We start from the raw sequence: 18,450 nt of genomic DNA, 5'->3' as shown, positions 1-18,450 counted from the left end.
TACATTAAAAGGGTCATACACCATGATCATGTGAGATTTATTCCAGGAATGCAAGGATGATTCAACATCTGCAAATTAATTCACATTAACAAATCGATGAATAAAAATCATATGATCATCTCAATAATGCAGAAAAAGCTTTGGACAAAATTTAACATTCATTCATCATAAAGACTCTCCACAAAGTGGGTATAGAGGGAATGCACCTCAACATAATAAAGTCTACCTATCAGAAACCCACAGCTAACATCATACTCAACAGTGAAAAGCTGGAAGCATTTCTTCTAAGATCAGAAACAAGACAAGGATGTGCATACTCACCATTTTTATTCAGCATAGTGCTGGAAGTCCTAGTCACAGCAATAAGACAAGAAAAAGAATAAAAATAATCAATATTGGAAAGAAGAAAGTAAAACCTGTTACTGTTTGTAGATGACACTATAACATATACAGAAAATCCTAAAGATGCCACTGAAACACTATTAGAACTAATAAATGATTTTGTAAAGTTGTAAGATACAAAATTAACATAGAGAAATTTTTTGTGTTTCTGTATACTAACAATGAACTATCAGAAAGAGAAATTAAGAAAACAATACTATTTACAACTGCATCAAAAAGAATAAAATACCTAGGAATATATCTAACCAAGGAAGTAAAAGACCTGTACTTGGAAAACTCTAAAACACTGAAGGAAACTGAAGATGACAAAAACAAATGGAAAGATATACTGTGCTCATGGATTGGAAGAATTCATATGTTAAAATGACCATACTACCTAAGGCACCCTACAGATTCAAAGTAATTTCTATCAAACACCAATGGCATTTTTCACAGAACTAGAATAAACAATTCTAAAATTTGCATGGAAACACAAAAGACCATGAATAGCCAAAATAATCTTGAGAAAGAAGAACAAAGCTGGAGGTATCATGCTCCCTGACGTCAAACTATACTACAAAGCGATAGTAATCAAAACACTATGGTACTAGCACAAAAAGAGACATGCAAATCAATGGAACAGAATAGAGTACCCAGAAATGAAACCATATTACACGGTTAATTAATCTGCAATAAAAGTGTCAAGAAAATACAATGGGGAAAAGATATCTTCTTCAATAAATGGCATTGAGAAAACTGAACATCTACATGTAAAAGAATCAAACTGGACTATTTTCTCATACCATATTCAAAAATAAACTAAAAATGGATTAAAGACTTAAATATAAGACCTGAAATCATAAAACTTCTAGAAGAAAACATAGGCAGCGGATACTCTCTGCATTGGTTTTAGCAATATAGTTTGGGATAGATGTCTTCAGGCAAGGGAAACAAAAGCAAAAATAAACAAATGGAACTACACAAAACTAAGAAGCTTTTGCACATCAAAGGAAGCTATTAACAAAACAAAAAGGCCACCTACTGAATGGGAGAAGATATTTGCAAACGATATATTTGGTAAGAGGTTAATATCCAAAATATACAAAGAATTCACACAACTCAACATCAAAAAACAACCCGATTAAAAACTGGGCAGAAGACCTGAATAGACATTTTTCCAAAGAAGACATACAGATGGCCAGGCACGTGAAAAGATGCTCAACATCACTAATCATCAGGGAAATGCAAATCAAGACCACAATGAGATATCCCCTTACATCTGTCACAATAGCTATTATCAAAAAGACAAGAAGTAAGTGTTGACAAGGATGTGGAAAAAAGGAATCCCTTGTGCACTACTGGTGGAAATGTAAATTGACAAAGCTACTATGGAAAACAGTTTGGAGGTTTTCCTCAAAAAACTAAAACTAGAGCTACCATACAACCCCAGCAACTCCATTCCTGGGTACTTTTTCCAAAGAAAACAAAAACACTAATTTAAAAAGATATATGCACCCCTATGTTCAATGCAGCATTATCTACAATAGCCAAGATATGGATGCAACCTAAGTGCCCATCAATTGTATGTGGAGTAATAAACAAAACAAAGAAACAGGCATAATAAAACATGAACAGACTCATAGAGAACAAACTAGTGTTTGCCAGAGGGGAGAGGAGTGGGGATGAGTGAAAAAAGTAAGGGAGATTAAGAGGTACAAACTTCCTGTTATCAAGTAAGTCACAGGGATGTATGTACAGCATCAGGAATACAGTCAATAATACAGTAACTTTGTAAGATGACAGATAGTAACTAGACTTACCATGCATAAAAAATATCAAATCACTATGTTGTATACTTAAAACTAATACAATATTGCAAGTCAATTATACTTCAATAAAAAAAGAGGTACAAACTTCCAGTTACAAAATAAATGAGTCACAGCGATGAAATGTACAGTATGATGAATATAGTCAATAATAGCTTCTGTATGGTGACAGATAACTAGAAAAAAATTAAAAAAAAATTTTCCCCCTTAAAATGAATACATACTCCTTGTGTAACATGCGCTATTAATGGCATGGCTCTGAAATAACAGGCACTGTTAGCAGCATGGTCCATGAAAGCAAGGCTTTCCACTGAGAGACTGGGAGATGGCTTCCCTGTGCTCTAGTCTAAGAATGCCAAACGTGAGTCAAGCTAGAACCCAGGAAAGGAGCCACTTAGGCTGTTTCTAATCAAAGTGGGACTAGAAGCAAAAGATGTTTTGAGTCTTCTCAATTTTACTAATTATGCAGATCCTTATTGTTTGGGATATCTGCTTTTCTCTTAATCATATTTATCCATTAAAAGTCTTATTTGATTATCTAGTCTCTCTATATTTTAAACTCCCTACTCTTGTATGGGAAGTCAGTGTGTGAGCAGACTAACTAACTGACTACCTTTAACGGAGTACTTGGTGTAAGAGCCAGGTGCCAAGGGCAATGAAGAGGAAATGGAGCAGAAGCTCCTCTTGTGTTTCTGTTCTTTCCTTACCATCCTAATGCCCCAAAGTGAAGCAGCTCATCTGCCTTCCTATCAGCATTAAATGCATGGACCTGAGGGATACATTACATCCCAGAACAAAATGTTTGTCTAATAAAAACCATAAAATTTGAGAGGAAAAATAATGTGCCGAAACAAATAGAAAAAGAGCTTCCTTTCTTCCCTCCTCCAAACAATTTTCTAAGTATGAAAGGCTCTAAAAAATGGTAATCCCATTTCTGTCCTGAAAGTAGACATCCCCAGATCTGAAGGAATGCTAGTCATAGCACATCAATAATTAAATGCGCTTGTTCCAAGCCCTACTGAGAAATAATGCCAATTATCTCAAGGCTTCCTACTCTCTGAAGTTGTTTTCCATGGCTGTCACTTTTAGCACTGTTAAAAGACTGCTCACTTACCTTAGGGTTAAAACAATCCCAGCTGATGTTAGGAAGCCAAGCACCAACACACAAGGAATGCTGACACTTAGCTGAAAGCTGGGCAGTACAGGGAAGGTGGTGGACTCAAGACACTAAGGCTGATTCTGGAGAAGAGATTCTCTCCTGCATCTCCCCCCTGCCCCCGCCCCTCACACCACAGAAAAGAGAGCTGATCCTAACAGATGTACGGCAGATTGTGTACTTCACGAAGAGTAAAACACAAATTTAAGATTCCAACATTATAAAATTATTGGAGAACATGGAGAAATATCTTTATTCCTCCATCTTATTTTATTCTGGCAGAGAGTTAGTGCTTGGGCAATAACAGCATTTGACCCCAGTTTGTGGAGATTTTATAACTTTAGTCACTTGTCCAACCCAAGTACGCCCTTTGTTGCTCAAACTCTCATTGTCTTTTTACATAATAGATAAATTTATTTACTGCATTTTAGACATTTTATTTGTCTTATTCTAACATTAAGCTCTGATAAGTACAAAAGGCTCACAAATACAAAAACTTCTTTATAGCTCTGTGGTAATTAAAAAACTCACGAGAACAAAACAAATTTTAAAGCTGGGCAATATTCATCTTAAATATGTGAGGGACAATCTTCAAGTGTGACTGTAAAAATGGCAAAAACTATTTCCTTGTGATTACGTTAAAATTATGTAAAAGATGACTTTTTTCACTTGTTTCAGGAAATCTGTCTCTCGACATTTAGTCTGGATGGAGTCTTTACCTATATTTTGCTATGAAACCCAATTCCCTGCCTCTTCAGTGCTTCAATGTTGACACCTTCATCTTCAGCCTGTGATGCTCTGGCTAGAGGAGGATGCTGACACCAGCTTCTGAAGCAAGAAAAGCCAGATTTAGATTTAGAGTAATGTTAAAAAACAAACAAAAAAAGGAATGCTGAATTTTTTTGTATCAGCATTAACTTCTCTTTTTGTAAGGATTTAATTTTCATGCTCACACTGCAGATGATGAGCTTTTATTTGATGAACTTCTATTTTTAAAAAATATTTAAAAAATTTTTTTTCTGAAACAATTAATTCTTCCTATCCGTAGGACTCTGAGTAAAATGACGTCCTGGAACAGGGGAATTCCAAGTTTATTTTTCTGTTTTCTTACCTAATAACTTGTTGCACACAGAGAACTGAGCTCTTCAAGGTCTTCAGCAGCTCTAGGTATGACTGAGATAAAAAAAAAAAAAACTTCCTTTTATTTAATCATAGACAATAAAAATATTGCCAGGATGTTGGAGATATGAAGCCCAGACAAACACCGGGAAGTGATATCAGAAGCTGACTCACAGCTTAGATTTTTTTTTCCTCTGCTTAATGAGAAATAGATTATCATTGCCATCCTCCTCCAAGCAGCTCTCCTTTTTCTTATGCTTGCCCCGCTTGCCCTCTTTGGGCAGCTTGTCTTCTCTTGGCTTGTGGGAATGCGATGAGTAATGGAAGGGCTTGTGAGGCTTCTGGGTTTTGAAAGTACCAGGAGAAGAGTGGACCTTGGGGCCCCTGGGAAAGTCCTCATCCACTTCGTGACACCTGTCAGCCTTCTTGTGCTTTTCACGCTCTCTGTTGTTCCTGCTTACGGTTTCTTTCTGGGTTTCTTTCTTTTCTTGAGGCCACCTGTTGTTTTTCCATGAGGCTTGGCTCTTCCTCACATCATGGTGGGGCCTCCTATCTGCTGCTTCCATATGAGGCCTCTTGAACTGTCTTGGAAAATCCCCATTTTTCTGGAGTTCTGAAAAATATAGAAGTATTTTTGCATATTCAGCAGGAAGACAGTCCGTGCAGAGCTTTCATAGGTCTGTGAATAACTCCACAGGGAGGAAAGCCAGATATTTAAATGCGTTAATGATACCACATTCTGAAGAATGCTTACTAAGGTAAAAATCACTCACTAAAACTTGAATGGCTGTACTTCTATTTTTCTGAGTGCTAAACATGGAATAAATCCAGAAATCCAATGATATTTATTCTGTTCAATACAGTTTAACTAGGTTAAAAAATGGAGACAAGGACCAGTGAAAGCAGTAATCACTTCAGCTTTGTGAAGGAAAGTCATGTCTGACCAATTCAAGTTCCTGCACTGATAAAGAGACAGCCCTTGATGATAAGGTGAAACAAGATGTATAAAATGGCTTTTTGACAGTCTCATATGACATTTCAATTATCCTCTGAAGATAAAGTATGGCCATAGTATTTATAGGTGGATACCATGCTGGACAGGAGATTATTCCTCCAGAGTTCACTGGCTTGGACAGTGAGTTCCTGTGCACACCCCTGTGTATCTGAGAGGTTTATGTGCCAGATCTGATGTTACATTTTGTCGGGACTTAGCACACTCCCACTACAAGTGTCTGATGGTAGTGATTCTGATGGGATAAGTGGGAGATGAGGTTACAGTGAGGGAGGAAAACTAAACTGTCAACAGTATCTTGAAAGATTAAAGAAGTCACCAATTGAAAAAAAAATGGGATAGAGTACTAAGTAGTATATTTAGGGGACAAAAATGAATTCTAGAATAAAAATAAGTAATTACTTATAGATGTTAGTATAAAATATAAATTCCAATTGATCACAGCAAGCCTCGAAGTGGATCTGTGCCATACAGTTGTCAATATAACATTTAAAAAGGAGAACAAATGGTTTTTCTCTGATTATAAAAGTCATAAATGCTCATTAAAGAAAATCTGGGAAATACAAAAAAGTGTAAAGAAAATTAAAAAAAAATGCACCCATGATCTTTTAATCTAGAGATGACATTTTGATGCAGTTCTTTTTAATCTTTTTAAATTTAGTTTGCTGATCATTATCTTCATGTATTATAATTTCTCTATATATAGTTGAGATAAATTTTACATAAAATTTAATATGTAAAATATGCAGGAATTGAGAAGTAATTCCTCTACTCTTCCCAGAATTGCTATCTTCATTTTGAAAGGACCTGAATTCAGAGAAAGAGAGGTAGAGAAAATAGACTTAAATTATAAAATAATTTGGTGAGAAAGAACATTATGTTAGCAACAGCAAATAAGGAAACTACAGAGAGTGGCTGTGGACCTGGAGCTCTGCTCATAATGGTGGCCAATAAGAAATGACCTCTTTGGCGAAGCTCCTGGAACTACCAGGAATCATCTAGTAGGGAAAACTTTTGATTGAAAAATAGCAGAGACACAAAAAGGGAAAAAAAAATTACTTGTTGAACAGAAAAATCTCAAAGGGGCTTTTAAAAATTCTGCATGCATGTACAGATAGAAGTATTTTCTGGACATTTTCTAAAATGATCATTATGCAAGAAAAAATGCTCATTGTGAATAGAGTACAACACAGGATTTTTTTAAATGGGTGCTTGATTTCTAGAGATCAAGAAAGTTCCAGTTTCTATAGTAATTATTAAAAACATTTTTGGTGCTAACCAAAGACCCACAAAACAGGCAAAGACAGTGCGAAAAAAGAAGTTTAGGAACTCCTGCAAAGGTGATCTAGCAAGATGTCTAATAACATACCTTTTACTTTTCGTTTTATTCTCTGATCTCTCTCCCGGATTTCATATTTGTCATCATAGTAGTAGATGAATGGAGATGTTGGAAAGGTCTGGTTAAACATTCGTCTTTCTGTACATTCCTGCAAATTGTATTTGAAATTATGATGTCACAAGGTCACACTGTTCAGATAACCTTTTTTTGGCAAAATTATGGACCACTATAATTAGAGATGAGCCCCACATCACTGATACTCACACTGTAGCTGCAGGCTGTGGTCTCGCTGGGACTCTGGAAGGATCAGCCAGCCCGACACTCAATTGTGCTTACATGCTATTCTTCAAAGTTTAGATTTTCTTTCTTTACTTCTTTATCTATGAAATCCTTCTTATTTTTTTTTAATCTTCCCTGCCAACCCCCTCCCCTAGCAATGCCTTATACCTCTGTTAGAGGGTTTATTTTATTCAGCTTTATACTGTATGAATCCTTTGCTTATTTGTCTCTTCTAAAGCCTTCAGTCAAGTGCTTCTCCTTTTCTTCTTCCCTTCACATTTATACCCCTAAATATGGGAGTAAATTCTTAGCCCTTTCCTCTGTTCCCTCCACACAAGTGGCTTTTGCAAACTTGTTCTAAGTCAATACTCACTGCTCACAAGGGCAGTGATTCTTATGGTGGGGAGCAGGGTGGTAGTGGTTTGTGTCTAGTTTGAAAATGCTCCTAGGTATTTTGAAGGAAATCTGTTTTCCTTGCTCCCTCTATTCAAGATGAGGTCGCTCCTCTTACTCCCCCTGGACAGCTCCCCACTCTCATGACTCTGGCCTGCCCACAGCTGCTAGTTCCCAAGTCCACATCCTTGGCCTGAGCCATGCCCCAAGGAGCAGGCTTTGTTTGTCCTGACCTGTGACACACATTTATTCAGCTTGTCTGAAACCAAATAATGTCTTTTATATGAAAGAGGTTTCCCTTTGAAACTTTCCCACTTCTGTCCTCTGTCATCTTGCCTAAATTTATTACAAACATTCTTCTTAGTTAGGTACTGAAGAAAAATTAAAATACAGCTATCTCCTGCTTTTCAAAAGTTCGCTTTACATCGCTTTGCTTTGTGAAAGAGCTATATTAGCACCTGTTTTCACTAACAAAGAAATACAAAGAGGACTTTCACTTTTACAAAAAAAGGTGAAAAGTTAAAATGGCAGTTTAGCGTTTGTTTTGCAGCAGACATTACGGAGGCAGTGAGCACCCGGAACAGTGAGAGTTGCGCCACCAAGCTCCTTCCCCAGGAACTACACACAGAATCCCAGCATCAAGCCACCACAGCTTTGAACTGTGTCTGTGAGCATCTGTCATTTATCTCCCTTTATTTTGTGCATCTGTTAACGAGATGGGTCCTAAGGTAATTGTTTCTTCACTTGACAGCCACTTCAGCTTAGGAAAGGTTTCATAGGAACGCCCAAGTTTCAGATTGTGGGGGAAATTTGTACCTCTTAGGAAGAAAGTACATGAAATATCTGCATAGAATTTAGCTGATTATCATAACTTTGTCATTATATACTCAACTTGTAATTCTAAGATATCAAAGCTGATAGCCATACACATAATTTGTAGATTTAAAAAACTAGGAATCATTCTAAATACACACTTACATATAGAAAATAAAGTAATGGAGGGAAAGAAAACCTATTTCAAGAAATAATGGCTGAAAACCTTCTTAATCTGGCAAAGGAACCAGACAGCCAAGTCCAAGAAGCACTGAGTCCCAAACAAGATGAACCCAAAGAGACCCACACCAAGATACATAATTAAAATGTCAAAAGTTAAAAAGACTCTTTTCAAACTTTTCCAACAAAATATTCGTAAAATCAGATGAGGAAAGTTCTAGAGATTAACAAAAAGCTGTCCATCCCCACAGTGAAACCACTTTGAAGATCTAGCTTTAAAATTCATGTGAATTTGCATTCTATTTCATAATATAACCAAATGCAAAAGCATATACAGTGAAAAGTAAGTTTCACAAGTGTTGAACTCTCTTACACTACTGGTGGAGTATAAGCTGGTACAATCACTTCGGAAAACTGGCAGTGTACACGAAAGCTGAATACACGCAGTATCCTGAGACCTAGTAATTCCACTCCTAGGTGCATACACAACAGAAATGCATACGTAAGTTTACTGAAAGATGTGCTCAAATGTTCACAGCAATACTAGTTGCAATAGCCCCAAACTGGAGACTGTCCACAACAGTAGAACGAATAAACAAACTGTGGGATTCATTAAATGGACTACTATTCATGGATGAGAATGAATGATCTACACCACATGCATAACACAGATAAGTCTTGTAGACAAATGTTGAGGAAAAGAAGCCAGACACATATACTATGTATGATTCTGTTCGTATAAAGTATAAAGACAGACAAAACTAATACAAGCTATTAAGAATCAGGATAGAGGGTAACCCTTTTTGCTTCTAGGATGCTGATAAGATTCCAATTCCTGACCTAGGTGCTAGTTACTCTGATGTGTTCATTGTGTGAAAATTAACTGAGCTGCACATTTACAGTTTGTGAACTTATTTGTATGTGTATTCTGCTTCAATTTTTTTTATAAAAAGTCTCTCCTCTAGTCCCTTTCCCCTCCCTAGAGGAAACTTCTGTTACCAGTTTCTTGTGTCCTTCTTGAGATATTTTAAGCATGTAAAAGCTTCTATGTCTTGTTTTTTCTTTTCATAAGTAGCATACAAAACACACTTCCCTTTGCCTTTTTTTTGCTCCTCACTTAATATGTTGTGCAGATTGTTCAGTTTCAACACATATAGATCCGCTCTTTGTTTAGTGGGTCTGTGAGCACTCTTCTGGCTCTGAAACCAAGAATTGAAGATCTAAAACAGGTAGTTCTTAAAGACATTAAGGTGAATGAAAGAAGCCTTAGGAAAGAATACACATTGTAGGATTCCAATTATATGAAATTTTATAGCAAGGAAAATGAATCTATGGTGGGGACAAAATTAGAACAGTAATTGTCTCCAGTGGAGTGGCAGTGGGACTAAGAAGAGTCATGAGGGAAGTTTCTAGGATGATGATAATGTCCTATATCTTGATAGGGGTTTGGGTAACAGAGACAGGTGCTTTTATCAATACTCAGCAGTTATACACTTCTAAATGTGTGCATTTTATGTAAGTTTTTTAACTCAGAAAATACGTAAAAGCAACAGATATTGAGCTCTAAGTTAATGATATGCATGCTAAATAGTTTAGGAATGAAGTGTACTGATAATGACAATCTATTTGAAATGCATGAAAAAATAAAATGGACTGGTACAAAGATACTTAGGTGATAAAGCAAGAAAAGTAAAATGTTAATGGTAGAATCGAGTTGATGAGTATATGGGTGTTCATCGAAAAAGTCAACTTTATGTTTGAAAACTTTAAAAATAAAATGTTGGAAGGAAAAGAGAAAGAGAAGCAAGCTGGATATTGCCTAGACAAAATACGATTAACTATTTTAAAATGTATGATTAAGTGGCATTTAATGCTGTAGAACCACCACCTCTCTCTAGTTCCAAAACTTCATCATCATTGGGATTTTGATAGGGGTTACATTTACTCCTAAGTATTGTATTCTTTTTACTGCTATTGTAAATCAGATTATTTTCTTAATTATCTTTCTGGATTGTTCATTGCTAGTATATAGAAATGCAACTGATTTTTGTGTGTTGATTTTGTATCTTGGAACTTTGCTGAATTCATTTATTAGCTCTCACTGTGTGTGTAATCTTGAGTGTTTTCTAGATATAAGACCATGTTATCTGTGAATGGAGACAATTTCACTTCTTCCTTTCTAACTCAGATGTCTTTTATTTTTCTTACCTACTTTCTCTAGCCAGAACTTCTAATAAAATATTGACTCAAAGCGGCAAAAGTGGGCATTGTTCCTGATTGTAAGGGAAAATTTTTCAGTCTTTCACCATTGAGTATGTTGTTAGCTGTGGGTTTTTCATATATGGCCTTCATCATGGTGAGGAAGTTCCCTTCTATTTCTAGTTTATTAAGTGTTTTTCTCATGAAAGGATGTTGAATTTTATAAAATTCTTTTATTGTATCAATTGAGATGATTGTTTTTTTCCCTTCATTCTATTAATGTGACATATTACATTGATTAATTTTTGTCTGTTGGCCCATTCTCGAATTCCAGGAATAAACCCCACTTAGTCATAATGTATAACCCTTTTAATGTACTGCTTTGGCTTGCTAGTATATTGTTCAAGATTTTTATGTTAATATTCATAAAGGATATTTGTAATTAAAAAAAGGAAAATAAAGTAATGGAAATCTGTACCTACCATTTAACTTTATCAAATGATAACATTTACCCTTTATTTTCTTCAGTTTTCCTCTACGCATTAACAATATAATTGAAATCCTCTGTGTAACTTCTTTCCATTTCCCATTCAATTTTTTCCCTTTCCAGAAATTGGTGCCATTTAAGACAAGTTGGTGTCTGCCATTTTCATGTGTTTTAATACTCTTACTACTAATGAATATTCCAATAAACAACAGTAAAAGCTTAGAAGTGTTGAGATTTCATAAAAATGACACCATTCTGTGAATATTTTGAAATGGCTTTAGGTTATAATAGCTTCACAGAACAAGTTCAGTGGTGTTCTTTTGAATTACCTGTCTGAATAAAGGTTTGGTAAAACCTGACTACAAAACCACCTGGGTCTGGTATATTTTGGTAGGGAGAATTTTGATTACTAATTCAAGTTCCTTAGTGGTACTGGTTCATGTAGGTTTTTTCTTCTTTAGTCATTTTGTTAATTTGTATTTTTCCAGAGAATTATTTATCTGCATTTTCAGCTTTAACATTGAACTTTATGAAGTTTATATAGTATTCTCTTATACTTAAAAAATTATACTGTATCTTAAGCTATTTACACTTTTCACTCATTATTTGTATCTTTTCCTTTTCTTTGAGTAGTTTTTCCAAAAGTCTGTCTCTTTTCTTTTGGAAAGAAAATGTCTCCAAAGAAGCACCTTTTGGTTTTGATGATGCTATTTATCATGTTCTCTATTTCAATAATTTTAGTTCTTATCTTCGTCATTTCCTTCTTTCAGCTATCTTTAGATTTATCCTGTTGTTGAGTTTCTGGATCTTTTGGGGCTTTTTGGGGTCTTGAAAGTTGTAAGGCAAACTCATACAGTAATATAAATTATTGCTTTTATAAATCACTATCCATGGTGGCTCCAAGTTTCCAAAAGAAAGGATACCCATGAAAGATTTGGATGTAAGATTCTGCTGTGGCCTGAATGTCTGTGTGTCCCATGACCCAATTCAGATGTTGAAATCTGAACCCCAAAGGTGATGGTATTAGGAAGTGGACCATTTGGGAGGTGATTAGGTCATAAGGGTGGAGCTCTTATAAAATAGACCCAACAGAGCTCTCTAGCCTTTCCCACCACCATGTGAGGACACAGCAAGAAAGCGTCATCTATGAGGAAGCAGGCCCTAACCAGACACTGATTCTGCTGGCACCGTGATCTTGGGCTTCCCAGCCTCTAGAACTATGAGAAAAAAATTTCTGTTGCTTATAAGCCACTCAGTCTATGGTAGTTAGTTTATAGTAGCCTGAATGAACTAAAACAGATTCTAATCACAAAACATTAAGAACAAACTACAATTACAAAAAGGTACTGGAGATCCTGACACACTCCCAGCGCCTCGCTCATCTTGGAGTAGTCTCTTTGCACAATGACTACCGTTTCCTATCGAGGTTTGCCTCATGTGGAACTGCCTATGATTGTCCCTGCCTCTCCAACTAGAGTGAGTAGAATTAGGGAAGGGCGATGCCACATTAACCTAAGAAAAGCTATTCATTAACATATACAGAACTGAATTTCTGAAGCTGAAGAGGAGGGGTCCTCAGACATCTTTAACCACCTGCACAGTCTCCCATTTGGATCCCGATGTGGCTATACAGAGCTATACAGTCCTATAAACATTTTCCAAAGCTAAATGTAAATTATATTTTGATTATCCACATCGCTGGTCCCCTCCATTAGCACAGACAATTGATAGTTGGCTATATAATTTATCTACTATTTTGGATTAGCCACACCACTGATCTTCTTCATTAGTGTGGATAATCTAGAATTCTTCATCTATGGCAGCAATGAGGCTGCCAAATTTACTTTATTGTAAATTAAAAATTATCTAAATCTAGATTTCAGGGATAAATTCCAAATGCTTTTAATATATTTCCTATCTACATTAACAGGAGTGACTAGTAAGCAGTATGTGTCCAACTATAATTGTTTTTCCTTAATTGAACAAACATAAATGTTAAAAATCATACCCTCTTTGCTTTAAAGAGGTAAGCAAGCATAAATTGTACATCTATGTGATTTGTGTGGCAGTAGACTGCTTATGTGAATATGTTTGCCACACAGTGTTGGCAATATCTGAATTTTGACAACAAGAATCTAACTAGGTTTCCAGTGTGAGTTCTGTAGCAGTGAAGTAATTCTATTGCAGGGTCCCTCCATCTGTACCCCTTTACTATGGATCTGATCACAGTGGAAATACCAAATCAGTGCTGAGAGATCTCCCTGTGCAACTTCTTTGCTTGGGAGATACAGAAACTGGAGACCAGAGAGAAATAGTGGGTTGCTTTAAGGCACATGGTTAAGTCAGCAGTAGAGCATAAGTTGAGGATCAGAACTCCTTCCTAGTTTTCATATTCTACCCCTTCATTCCATGGTCCTGCTGCTCCAAGGCAGAGGGAAAACTCCATCTGTTGATGGACTCTGTGCAGTACTTTTTCTTCAGACTTTTTGTCTCTCCCCATACCATAGAGTTCTATCCCCAGGGTCTTCACCTACAGGTGAAGGCTTGGTCAGAATTCAAGATGTGACCTGAAATACTAACTACTCCATCCTACTGCTCACACCTCTAACCATTTTAAGCACCTCCTCGCCCTGTATGCTTTCCATCTTCTGTCATCAGGTCTGATTTGATATTAGTTTCTTTTGGTTTCTAGGCCAATAGAAGCCTATCTGGAGACTGGGAATGTATTTTTCCATATAGATTTTCTACTTGTCGTGCCAAGGACTTTCCTTCTCTGCCTTAAGATTCCCAGAATGTAGGAGCTCTGAGTCTACTCTTATTGCATCCTGACTCTGCCATGAGCTGTTACTGTTTCACACTTAATGGGATAACTGGTGAGGAAACTCACTCCTACTTCATGGCAACAAGTTTCTGCTTTGATGTCTCAGCATCCCAAACACACAAGTTTGGCCCTTTCAGCTAGTATTAGGAAATGTGCAGGCTGGACAGGGAATCTGGGCATTTGTGGGGAGACAGGCTGGATGACAATGCAGCATCTCTGTCTTCCACTAGCGAGTGTCAGGGTTTGTGAGCGAGTGGTAAAGATTTAACTGAACACAGTATCAGGGAACACTGGAGGTACTGGAGAGCTATGTAGAAAATCTAAAATCATGATTTGGCTAGGTCAAAGTACCAGTAATCCTAAGAACTCATGAGAACTGTAACCATTCTATCGACGACTATTATTTCTCTGACTGATTTTATGAGCTGTATTTATTTAGTTTAACCTGTTCACGTATATTTAAAACAATTAGAGGAATGTGCTCTGACAGATCCTTTATTCTAGCAGGAAGGGGAGAAGTAAATCAGTTGAAAACATATGAAGTCTTACTTCAGGATAGTAGGTTATAAGAAATAAGTGTTCAGAATTACATTCGTTTCGAGTGGTTCTTTCAGCAACCACTCCTGAACAACAGAAAGCTTTAAGCCCAAATGCCACTTAAACTTACGTGTCCATAATGGCCTTCTAGCCCACAGTTGTAGCAATACACTGAGGCTGATTGTCCAGAAGGGGTCTTCGGCTTTTTGGGTGGTCCAGGTTTGGTCTGCAACATGAATATTTGTAAGGATTTAGTAAATGTCAGAAGACAATTAAAACCTCATTCTTTCCAAAAGAACTTTTTTAGGAAAGAGATTCCTTAGAAGTACTGCCTCCTAGAGTTTAGTGTGGAGACCCCATATTCAGACGGTTCTGTGTATTAAAGTGTGTAACATGACAACAATTCTTTTATTCTTAACATCAACGTGTGCTTCCCTCCCCTGCCTTGCTCCTCATTCCATTCAGCACTACGCCCAATACTGAGGTAGATATTAGGTATCTGAGATAGAGAAAGAGTTAAAGTCTAGTAGAACATGACAGACATATACACAGATAATGACAAACAATGTAAGCACTGTGACAGAAGTACGTATAAGGTATTTGTGGAGTGGCAAGGGGGATCTATCATTGGATGGGGTGAGGAAGTCAGGGAAAGCTTCTCTTGAAATATAAAATTTAGGTTTATTCTGAAAGAATTAGGTGTAAATCAAATGAGGACTTCTAGGTAGAGGGAAAGGATGCTTTACAGGTTTCTAACTTGGGTGAACTGGTGAGTAGTAGTGTCAACAATTGATTCAGAAAAGTACGGTAAGAAGGAGGAGTCAATTTAGAGGAAAAGATGATGAAATCTGTCTTGAATGTTGAGTATCCAGGTGGAGATGTCCACTAGGCAGTTATCTATAAGATAAAGCTTAGAAAACATGTCTGAGCTGAAGGTTAGATTTGAAAGTAAGCTGCATAATAGCGGAGGCTGAAATGACCAGAGAGGACAGAGCTGCCATAGCCAGGTGAGCGGCAGTGAGCTAAAGATGGAATCCTGGACACAACATGTAACGGGCAGGCAGAGGAGCCTGTGAAAGGGACAGACAAGGAGAGGTTAAAGGATGCAGAGTCACAGGAGAATACAGTCGCAGACCTTAGAGTAGTTTCAAGAAGGATGAACTGATCTACAATGTCAAATACAGCAGAGAGGCCTAGAGAGAGATTAGAACTGAGAAACATCCATTAGATTTGGCAATTGTTCATGGATAACCTCATTGTGAGAATTTTGGAATCAGTGGGAAGGTAGAAAGTAGAAGGCAATAGGTTGAGGAGTGAGGAGATGCCATAAAGAAGAGCAAGGAAAATGATTACCCACAAAAGCCAGGATGGTGGTTACTGCCCTTGGGGAGAGAATAGCACACAGAGGGTTTCAGGGTAGCTGCGATTTTCTATTTCTTGAACATAGTGTGTTCTTGAGTGTGTTATATAACTAATTTATTAAATTGTACACATATGTTTTATGTACTTATCAGTATGTATATTCTATTTCATAATAAGAAATGTTAAAAAAAACTGATTGGAAGTTGAAGAAAAGTAGACAGTAGGTACATATTATTTGAGAAGCATGAGTAAGGGGCGAAATAACATCAGTCAGCACCTAGGGGGAGGGTTTGGTGGAGTCTGTTATTAGAATGGGAGAGACCAGAACATATGAGGGAGCAGAAAGAAAGGATGGACAAGAGCAAAACCCCTGAGGTGGGTGGGACGGGCTTTCAACAGGAGAAAAAACTAATTCTCCCCATATTTTCTGGAGATTGGAAGGATGTGAATAAACTTGGATAAGTTTATTTCTTATGTTCTTCATTGGGATCCTATAACAAAGAGCGCCAAGTAACTGGTCTGCCAGCTAATCTTGTTGCTGTTGTTTAGTGTGGCAAACAGGTGGTTTGTGGATGTTTTATCCTTTTGATGTAGGAAAATACCTATAGGTTATAAAAATAATCTTCTTCACATAACTTTACTTTGAGCTCCTATTTCCTAAGATGGAAAATGGGGATGACAATAACCTGATAGATGTTTTCTACTGACAATACAAAATGGAATTTACAACTTCAGCTATTATCAATTGAGATATAATCAAAACACAATCAACAAACATCTTATATTCTCCAATAAAAAATGTGGTTCATGAATTGAGACTAGTTAAAAGCCACTAAACACAGATTTAACAGGTACACACATAAGCATGTACCACTCATTGCAGTGGTTTAAAATTTTTTTTCAGGTAGTAGAATACTGGGAAGACATGCAATTATTAAGCAGAAATAATTTTTCCATCTAAAAGATAACTCTATTATTTGATGTGATATAAAACTGCAACCATGAGCATATGTGGTTTAAGAGAACGAAATAAAACCAGAAGAGATGGTACCATGGATGTGAAGGTAGAACAGATGATGTTCCAAGGGAGAAGTTATCAAAAGCTATTGATGGATCAAATATGATGAAGACTACAAAATCCATTGGACTTAGCAATCAGAAAGCTGTTGGCAACTGGAAACAGCTGTGAGCAGTTACATTTGAGAGGCAGAGGCACAAGCCAGATACTAACGGGTTCATTACAAGTAGAAAGATGCTGAAGAACAGAACATAGATGACTTTTAAAGAAACTATGCTGTGTATGAGAGAAAGGAAGGGGACAAGTAGCACAAAATTTAGGTTCAAGCATACCTCCATCAGTGACATTTACCAGAGTGCTGGACACATGGCACGAGCAAATGTGTACATTCTTTCATTAACCTACCCCCAAAATAATTATTGAGTGCTTAATACATGTTCTAAGATTAGCTGAGAAGTGAGCAAGACAAAAATCACTGCTCATATCTCCAGTGGTGGAAGACAGATAAACAAAATCAATAAAACACAGACATACTCACAGTATCAGACAGTAATAAGTGGTATGTAGGAAATTAAAATATGGCCTATGGGTAAGAATGATTTTTACATTTTAAAATGGTTTAAAATTTTTAAAAAAGGATGTTTTGTAACACGTGAAAGTTATATAAAATTCAAAATTCAGTGCCTATGAATAAAGACTTATTGGAACACAGCCAGGCTGCTTTCCATGCTACAAGGAAAGAGTTATGTCAGAGACTACTCATTAGCCTGCCAAGCTAAAATATTTACTATCTGGCTCTTTACAGAAACAGTTTGCCAACACCTGACCTAGAGTAGAGTAAGTGCTTAATAAACAGGTGGTGAAGGAGTAGATGTTATATAGCCTCCAATATTTTAGAGAGTGGAAATGAATTATGCAGACAATAAAGGTATTTAAAGTAGATATGAACACTGAAAAACACAACAAAAGCTTTATGGAATTTCTCTGAATTTAATTATTTTTACTGCTTATGTTTGAGGAAATTACAAGTAGCCCTAGTGCTGTTCCAACTTTCTGTAGCACTCTTTCCACAGATTAACACGGTACAGATGCTAGTTCATTGCCTTCAAGTCTTGGCTCAAATGTCACTTCCTTAGTAAGATCCTCTTGACCATCCTATTTAACATTTCTAGCTCCCTCCAATTGGTGTTCCCTACTCTCCTTCACTACTTTTTTTTTAAACTCATGACACTTATCACATCTGATATACTATATATTTTACTTGTTTGTTTTATCTATCCTCCAACTCAAAGGGATTTTCATCTGTTTTTTTTTTCACTGCTATACCCCAGATCCCAGAACAGGTCTAGGCATATAGTAGGAGTACAGTAAATGTCAAGGAATGAATAATCAGGTAAAGCATATATAAAGTGCATGGCTCAGAGGCAGTATCCAATACATTTTAGTTATTATTAATAACTCAAATACTTTGGGAAATTATATCAACTTTTTATGTCATTAACAGACAACTTATAAAATTATGCTTTAA

At 36.6% G+C, this 18,450-nt stretch overlaps 1 protein-coding gene across 5 annotated transcripts in view; it reads right to left on the bottom strand.

Moving 5' to 3' along the window:
- Positions 1 to 3,589: 3,589 nt before the first annotated feature.
- ZCCHC7 (zinc finger CCHC-type containing 7) overlaps positions 3,590 to 18,450 on the bottom strand; it is a 210,187-nt gene continuing 195,326 nt past the window's right edge. For 4 of the 5 annotated variants that reach the window (XM_072959743.1, XM_006204089.4, XM_006204088.4 and 1 more), the window contains exons 7-9: positions 14,673 to 14,768; positions 6,864 to 6,981; positions 3,590 to 5,095 (exon numbers count right to left, since the gene is read on the bottom strand). In XM_072959743.1, coding sequence (XP_072815844.1) covers positions 4,653 to 5,095; positions 6,864 to 6,981; positions 14,673 to 14,768 — 657 coding nt within the window. In that variant the 3' untranslated portion in view covers positions 3,590 to 4,652. The remainder of the gene's footprint in view (positions 5,096 to 6,863; positions 6,982 to 14,672; positions 14,769 to 18,450) is intronic. The other variant, XR_001458985.3, reaches the window with a different exon arrangement.

Source organism: Vicugna pacos, chromosome 4, assembly GCF_048564905.1.
Source record: "Vicugna pacos chromosome 4, VicPac4, whole genome shotgun sequence".
NCBI lineage: Eukaryota > Metazoa > Chordata > Mammalia > Artiodactyla > Camelidae > Vicugna > Vicugna pacos.
The sequence above is the reverse complement of the archived record's forward strand: the minus strand, read 5'-3'. Positions and strand labels throughout refer to the sequence as shown.